This window comes from Pteropus alecto, unplaced genomic scaffold, assembly GCF_000325575.1.
Source record: "Pteropus alecto unplaced genomic scaffold, ASM32557v1 scaffold461, whole genome shotgun sequence".
Lineage (NCBI taxonomy): Eukaryota > Metazoa > Chordata > Mammalia > Chiroptera > Pteropodidae > Pteropus > Pteropus alecto.
Genome location: NW_006431079.1, coordinates 5378415 through 5387339, shown reverse-complemented (window position 1 = coordinate 5387339; position 8925 = coordinate 5378415). Strand labels below are relative to the sequence as shown.

General features: G+C 30.6%; 1 protein-coding gene across 1 annotated transcript in view; it reads right to left on the bottom strand.

The window, feature by feature from the left end:
* Window positions 1–8925, bottom strand: part of PDE3B (phosphodiesterase 3B) — a 156811-nt gene that overhangs the window by 19089 nt on the left and 128797 nt on the right. Inside the window, exons 6-11 of the mRNA XM_006905664.1 lie at window positions 7493–7703; window positions 6864–6940; window positions 3940–4091; window positions 3049–3186; window positions 1973–2084; window positions 79–192 (exon numbers count right to left, since the gene is read on the bottom strand). Coding sequence (XP_006905726.1) covers window positions 79–192; window positions 1973–2084; window positions 3049–3186; window positions 3940–4091; window positions 6864–6940; window positions 7493–7703 — 804 coding nt within the window. The remainder of the gene's footprint in view (window positions 1–78; window positions 193–1972; window positions 2085–3048; window positions 3187–3939; window positions 4092–6863; window positions 6941–7492; window positions 7704–8925) is intronic.

Genomic DNA, 8925 nt, shown 5'->3' with positions numbered 1-8925 from the left:
TTAAAAGGAGAGAGGTAATGAAATGAAATAGCTTGATTTATTATTCCTATTAAAAGAAAGATTTGTAGAAGGACATACCTGTTTCATTTCCTGTTCCACGATCATTGTGGATCTGCTGTAAGCCAGGAATTGGCCGTGTTGTCAGATACCAAACTGCATGTAGGACATCTGTGGCATGTATACGATTGTGATCTGAAGTCACCAAAATGTTTTATAAAAGTGAACATTCTGTTATGTTTCACATAGGACATTTTAAAAACTACAATAATTTTCTAGTCATTCTCCTATATAAAATGTATGGCTTAGAATAATTTTCCATAATTATTGTTTCGTCTTATTTTTTAAAGCCTCTTGATGTGTTCTTTTAAAAACTTATACTATGAAAACATAGTAAAGGGGTCAAAGGAAAGGCAGGGTAACAAGGGCTGATTGGAAGGCACTAGAAAATTTACTTAAGGTTGCAATTCTAAAAAACATTTTGTAAACAGTCTGGGTTATGGAGACTCAAGTTTGTAGACAAAACAGGTTTTGTACACAGGCATATAGCACAGTTACAAATTCTAGACATTTGAACTTCCCTGTACCTCCTACCAAAAAATAAAAGAAAAAAAAAGATGAGAAATACTTTTTTCTCAGGTCTGCTATAAAAATTAAATATTGAATAGTATGTGAACATATACATATCCATAGTGCATGATCAATGAAGCACTGGTTTGCTGAAATACCACTATGTCAAAAAAGGCAAGACCTATAAGTGAAACCCAACTTTGCTATTTCTAGTTAAACGATCTTGGGGAAGATCCTTCTGAATTTTTACTTCTCACCTGTGAATGGTAGACAATACAGCCTTCCAAAAAAGATTAAAGGAAATAACCTTTGTGAATCTAATGATTATAGTTAGAGCTGATACTCAATAAAAGTTAAACATTTAAATATTTAATGAGTACCTATCATGTAGAATTAGAAGATACAATACTAAGTGTTAAGGCTACAGCTATGACATCATATCAATCCACTAAAAGCTTAATTATTATTAATACAATCACCACCTTTTATTGACCATTTACCATGTCTCACGAATTCTGATATGTGCTTTACATGAATTACATCACTATCTATAGGTAAGTACTATTGTTATTCTCACTTACAAACTTGTAAACTAAAGTTAAGAAAAGTTAGATCTAGCAACTTAACCAATATATCCTAGTTGGAGGTGACAATAAATACTCCTTACCAACGCTTTCTACCCATTCTCCTTCCCTTGAAGTTCATCTTAAAGTAGCACTTTATACCATCTATCAAATTTAGTCACTTTCTAAAATGCATACTTTATTAGTGGAAATTATAGTACATATAACTCACGTTAAATTACTAAGTATCATTATTAATGACATGCCAATTAATAATTTAATAATTTGCTCTCGATATAATTGATTTTCCCCAAATATGTCCATACTAAGGGAAACTGTAGAATGTATTGACACATAAAGAAAACTATATCTTTTCCTAAGATGAAATTCAAATGATATTTTACCATAAAATTAAAAGCCATTAAAAATTATTCAACAAAACAGGATACCATTAAAAATTGAAATGCTATGGTAAAATTTTAAACACTGTAAAGTCAAGAATTTTCTGAAGCTCTCGACTTAATATTACTAAATATTTTTAAAGATAAGGCACTCAGATAAATATTAACATAGAAAGATATATGTCATGTAGTAAGTGAAAAAGCAAATTATAAATAGGTATGATTTACTTTATAAAAAATATGTATAAGAAAAGTCTAGAAGAATATATACCAAAATGTTAACAGTAGTCAGTAGTAGGACACAGATTTTAAATCTTTATTTAAAACTTGTTCAAACATGTAATCTAAAAGTGTTCAGGGGACTATCTGAAGGGAAAAATAATAAAGAGTTTCAAAACCAGTATTATTTGAACTTAAATAATAAGATATATTAATACTTACAAGGAATGTCTCGATAGCCATTTTCTAATGCACGAAAATAGTTCATGAATTGTAGAGTGGGAATTTTAAATATTTCCAATAAACCAGTGTCTTGAAATAACGTATACATAACCTAAATGTCAATTAAAATAAAGTTCACTTTAAAAATCAGAATTTCTGTTTGTAGTTGAGTATATCATGTTTTTTATGATTTGTATTTAGGAGTGTTAACCATGTATATATCTTTAAGTTAATTTACTAAAAATTTTTCTACAATGAATTTTTCCAAAACATGAAAAAGGAAGGCATTACCTTAAAGCCCTTGAAAACCAAAGTTATCATGTCCCAGTTTTTAAATTTTTCCATTCTTTAAAGAGCTTTTTATTCATAATTTATTGAAGGGCATATAATTTCTATTCTAGACCTCCCTAGGTGTTAAAAAAAAGTCAGAACAATTTATTTACAGTTTTGCACTAAAGATTTCAATGAAATGAACTGATATAACCTCCACATAATTTATCCTTAAGTTCTTATATTTCCTAAAAAAGATACTTTGAAGTTAATGAGAGTGATATTTTGGGAAAGTTAATCTGATGCTGTTGTGTGAACCCATCACGGAGAACCTTGAGTCAGGGTGCTAAAATGGAAGTATTTTTCCAAGGTTGTAGCAAGAAATGAACCATTTGGTCTTGAGTAAAGTACAGGGAGGGCAGGTGAAGAAAATGAAGCATAAGTTTCAGCAAAAGTGATTAGAACTAGATCACTTTTCATGTCCTTTTCAACCTCACAATTCAATATAAAGCAAAATTTTATTCCTTAGTAAAATTTAATCTCATTATTAATGGGCAAATAAATGGCTTTTCATTTATGTATTACACATATAATTACATGAAATACATTATATATGTTTACATATGGGTTTTTATGTTTCTTTTTTCAAATTTTCTACTTACAATCTCATTCGTGAAAAAATAATTCAAAGAAAAATGTTGAATTTATGCCTAAACCAATATTATACATTTTTAGATTTTGCTTTTTATAAAGATTCAAAAATATTCATTTATAATTTTAAAAAGTAGTGGAGATCCGAAACAAACCTGACTAAGGATCCTTCCTGATTTCTCTCCCATGTTTTCTACAAGTTCAAAAATTTGAAAATTCCAGTTGCTCATCTTTTCTATTAATGAGTCATAATCCTCTATTAAAATCAGGTCCAGTGATGCTTCTTGTTCAATCTGTACACACAGAGGAAAAAAAACCCAGACCAACTTAACCTTTCCTTTTATAAATATTTTTAAGTCCATATCTAAATGAGAACACTTAAAATCAAACATTAAAAAGTGGTCATTCTATTTTCTACAACTTTTCTCAAACATAACTTGTACTTCCTATTTCTTCTCTTTGTAGAATACTATCTTCATACATATGTAAATATGTCTTCCAGGCATCAGAAGACTTCTTAACCTTGACATTACTTTTATAAATAAAAATATATTTTCAAAACACTATACAAATCTAAAATCTATTTTCATTTTTGAAGTTACAGATATCAAGGATAAATAGAAAGACACTCGTATCCTTATATTGGCATTTATTGCCATCTTAACTTCCCAAGAGAAATGGATGGGTTTTTTCCTTTACGAACAGGAAAAATTGCTATTTTAAGAAAGTAGATTTTCATTGTCTTTTAATGACTATGCACATGTTCCTCAGACTTTACACATATACAGTGAAGAAAATATCAGCATAGAAAATAATATATTACTATAAAACTAAGCGTTGCACTTTGTTGTTCTAGGATGAGTTTAGCAGTAATTATTTTTTTTATCTAAGGTTTTCTTTAATGTGGTTTAGTGATTTTCTCAGTAAAAAAAAAATTAAAAAATATCATTTTATATTAAACACCTTGTTCTGGACAAAAATAATGAAATTAAGCACTAACATTATCTTTCACCTTAACATAATCATATTGAAAGTTTATCTTTTACATTTGGTTGCTGTTCATTCTGTGCCTCTTCTGGTAGGTGATTATCACCTTCCAAAAATAAGTTTCTGCAACCTCTGTTCTCTGTTTCCACTTCTTGTTGAGGTTCTGTAAGGTTGAGTGATTCTTTTGAGAAAATGGTGTTATCTTCACCACCTTTCAAAAAATATATACAGTAATAAATAAGAATAAAACTTTATATGGATAGGTTTATAAGAAATTATTTGCAAAATAATTCAGATAAAGTGAACCATACAATATAAATTAATGACACTAATTAATTAATTAATTACACCATTAAGTTGTATCTTGCTAGACTGTTTGGCCCAGGTACCTTGTGCTCTGTCAATATAGACATTTAACCTGATATATCTACTCATGGGTGAAAGATATGGGCGGATATCATTTATAAAAGTGAGAAACAGAAAAGTCCCTATTGATGGGAACTTTTTACCAATTTGATATAAACAATTTCCAACATCTGAAATTGTTTGAGTTTTGGATATGAAAACTCTAAATTCATAATTATGAATGAGATTAAGGCACATCTAAAAATTAAAACACAGTATCGTGAACTATGACTTATTTCTCTACCAATGTGATATTAATAATAATCTTTTCCCCAAATAACATGGAAAAAGAAAGCAGCATTGGTAGCTAAACAGTATTCACCCATATGTAAAAAAGAAAATTCATTCTACTTGTAATACCCTGTACAGGAAACTTTCCCAAAACCCATCAACAGTAGAATAAACTAGTGTACTCATACAATTGAACACTACAGAGCAAAGAGAAAGAACTACAATCACGTGCAACAATATGTATGATTCTTAAAAATACAATGTTGGGTAAGGAAGCCAGACACAAGGTACATACTCTGTGATTCCTATTACAAAAGGTTTAAAAACATCAAAGCTGATACATATGATGAGTATTGAAAGACAGGATGAACATTATCTTTGGAGGATGAACCTGGAAAGGGGCTTGAGGGGGAATTCTGAGGTGATGGTAATGTTTTGTTTATTGATCTGTGTGCTAATTGCACAGGTATAAGTGTGTACTCATTGGAGTTGAAGAACTAGGTTTAAATTCTGATTTTTGTATTTAATAACGGCAAGCTTTTGCCCCTGTAAAATGTGGATAATAACACCTACCTTAGTAGATGTTACACATAATAGGTGCTCAATAAATGTTAGTCAAATCTGAACCTGATGCACTGAATATACTAAAAAGTAATAAATTAATGTTCAGAAGGTATTATCCTCTGGAAAAATTTTTTCCAAATGAAAGGCATTTATTTTAAGAAATGAAATTTAGAATATTCACCTATTTTTAGTTAAGGTAGTAACTACAATAATCTAAAATAGTCATCAATCTAAAAATTGTTGGCAATCAAGGTGTCTGATTTACCTTTTAATGATCTAATCTTATAATAACTATATCTTAAAGATAATAATAAAAACAGTTGCAATAAAAGTAGCAATTTCTTTTCCAAAGATGTCCACAACACCATCTCTTGTCCCACATGCACTCTTGAAATATATTCTTGCCACTCCATCAAGAGAGAGCATTTATTTCCCAACCCCCTCAGATATGAACAGGCTGCATGACTGTTCTGATTAACAGAAATATGGCAGAAGTGATACTTTGTTCTGGGGTGGAGCCATTAACTAAACTGGCAGCTTCTACTTCCCCCTCTTAGAATCCAGCCAACATGTTGGAAGAAGCCCATAGAGAGGTCATAGTTAGATACATGAGTAATCTATCTTGGAAATTCAGCCCCATCAGTCCTTCAGATGACTCGCTCTTGCCAATATCTGATTGCAAGAGCGAGTCATCTGAAGTCACATGTGAGCCCTCAAGTGAAAATCTTCCAGCTGAGACCAGTCATTCCAAAGAATTGAGAATAAGTTATTTTTTAAAATCTTCGTTGAATATAATTACATACCACAAAATCCATCCATTTTAAGTGTATAATAATTCAACAATTTTAGTAAATTTACAGCTATGCAACCATTATGATAATCCAGTATTAGAACGTACTCATCCACTCCCAAAAGGGACCCTCATGCCTACTTACAGTTAAACTCTATTTTCACCCTCGCTAATAACTGTTCTGGTTATTGTCTCTATAAATTTGCCTTTTCTAGAATTTTATATAAATGGAATCTTATAATACATAATATTTTGAGCCTGGCTTCTTTCACTTAGAATATTTTGAAGTTTATCCACATAATAGCATGTATCAGAAGTTTGTTCCTTTAATTGCTAAATTAAATTCTATTCTATGGATATACCTAGAGATATTTATCCATTCACAGGTTGATGGACATTTGGATAATCTCCAGTTTTGCACTATCATGAATATTGATTTCCTACTGGTATTTATGAGGAGCTTGTTAGTTCTTCAATGGCTTCAAGCAGATTTTGTTTGTCCAGCTTTTCCAGCTACTTCAGGGGGCATGTTAGTATAAGTTAGTTAGTTGTTATTGGAAGCTTGAATCATCAAGTGGTTAAAGTTATAAAACAACTATAGTTTTATCACCAACAATATTTCTTGTTTGAGCGTATAAAATGTTTCCGAATGATTAATTTTAAAACTACTCTCTGTGCCATAAAAAAATCATACAAACCTTTTGGCCTTAGATTGTATGGTATAAATTTTATCATTAATATACTTAATTTCACTATTTATGAGCTTGAGCCATAACCTAAGATTATTTCATTTGTACAGCACATTTTTATTCTTCAAAATACTTTCACCATCTATTATTTATAATTTGTCCTAATAACTCCCCTCTGAAGTAGATATAAACACTATAATCTTCATTTTAAAAAGGGATAAAGTTAACCACATTCATTTATCCTAAAAAAATAATGTAAGAAAGTAATCTTAAAGTTAAACGTATTTGACTTTTGCAATCTCACCTGACTTTCCACTGTGGTACTCTGTACCAGACTCTGATTCAGATGTTCCAACATATTTCAGTATTTGATGTCCACAGCTTATAGGATAAAACAGATAAATATATAGAAACATATGTATATGTAATAAATGAGGCCATTTTTTTATTTAAATACAATTAGAAAATCTTTTTTAACCAAGATCTCAAATGCAACACATCCTACTATTCTAATCTCTATATAAGTTTAATAGGTTTATCCTAGAAAGTATCTGTGTGTCCCTGAAGAAAATAACATTTTGAAAAAGTCAACACATTTGAGGTAAACACTTATTACTAGCAAAACAAATTAGAATGAGCACCATATGAACTGGGTATTATAAATCAGCACTAAAGTAGTAAAGACTAAATTAACTCTCATACATTTACTGATATCTTATGGTAGATAGAATACCACTATTTCATTTTAGATGGAGATGACTAAATTCAAAAATGAGTAACAATGAAATGAGAAAAATCTTATTTATAATAAAAAAAATACTAGATAAAGAGGATACAATTCATCATCGAGTTAGAATATGGAACTAGGAAACAAGTAATATTTTACTGAAGAACATATATTGTAAAACAGAAGTAAACATGTAGATACTTTACCTGTTACATAAATTATTATCAGAATTTCTATGTTGCTGATAAAAATCTGGCGAATTGGGTGCATCACCCAGAGATCTGTGTAAAATAACACTTGGCTTAGTAAGAAAGTCAGCAGTGTCAGGAAATTCAACAGGTGTTCGATTAGTTAGAGAGCCAGCAGACACTGGTCCATGGCTGGGAGAATTCACAGGACTCAAGCTGGGTAACGCACCTTGAAAAATTGAGAGGAAAAAAATGTGTATATAAGTGCATACTGTTGATTGTCTATGTTTGTGTACTTACAAAGAGCATTTTCCTTCTTTAAAGAAAGCAAATTATTTACAATTAAATGATAAAACAGACTTCTAGGTGGAGCTATCTTCAAGACATTCTAGGAATTTAAGCAGAATATAGGCCATATTTGTCATCATCAATGACTGAAATAAACACTCTATAGCAGGGTCGCATGTTAAAGGTAAATATTAAGAGTATAACTAAAATGTACATACTGCATGGCACAAATTTTCCTAATTCATATTGGTCTTTATCTTTCACATTTTGTGTCTCCACCAACTTGATTATTCACATGAACAAAGCATCTTTACCAAATTTTATCAAATATTTTGCGAAATAGTAAAATTGATTTTTATTGAAGAATCAAAGTTCTTTTTTTTCTTATGAAGTGATCCCCCTATTACTCTAGCATCTATCTGGCACTACACACAATCATTCCAATAATATTGACTATATGCCCTGTGCTGTACTTTATATCCCCGTGACTGTTTTGTAACTACTAATTTGTTCTTCTTCATCCCTTCACCTTTTTCACCCAGTCCCCCGACTCGCCTCCCCTCTGGCAATCACCAGTTTGTTCTCTGTATCTGCTAGTCTGTCTTTGTTTAGTTTGTTCCACTTCTTTTGTTCTTTAGATTCCACATACAAGTGAAATCATATGATATTTATCTTTCTCTGTCTGACGTATTTCACTCAGCATAATATGCTCTAGGGTTATCCATCTCATTACAAACGGTTAAAAATTTTTTAATGGCTGAGTAATATTCTGTTGTATATATGTACTATAACTTCTTTATCATATCATCTATTGATGGGCTCTTAGGTTGCTTCCATATCTTGGCTATTGTGAACAGCATTGCCATGAACACAGGGTACACTAGTGTTTGGGTTTTCTTTGGGTAAATTTCCACAAGTGCAATTGCTGGGTCAAAAGGTTGTTCTATTTTTAATTTTTTGAGGAACCTCCAAACTGTTTTCCATAGTAGTTGTACCAATTTATAAACTTCTTAATAGCATTAAGCAAGTTGAGCATATGATAAAATTATATGTTAACACGACAGCATACCCTTTAAAAAAACATGCAAACCTTCCTAGCTTATTCATTTATTCAATACATATTCGAAAGCCTACTATATGCTGGAAAATGTGCTGAGTTTTCC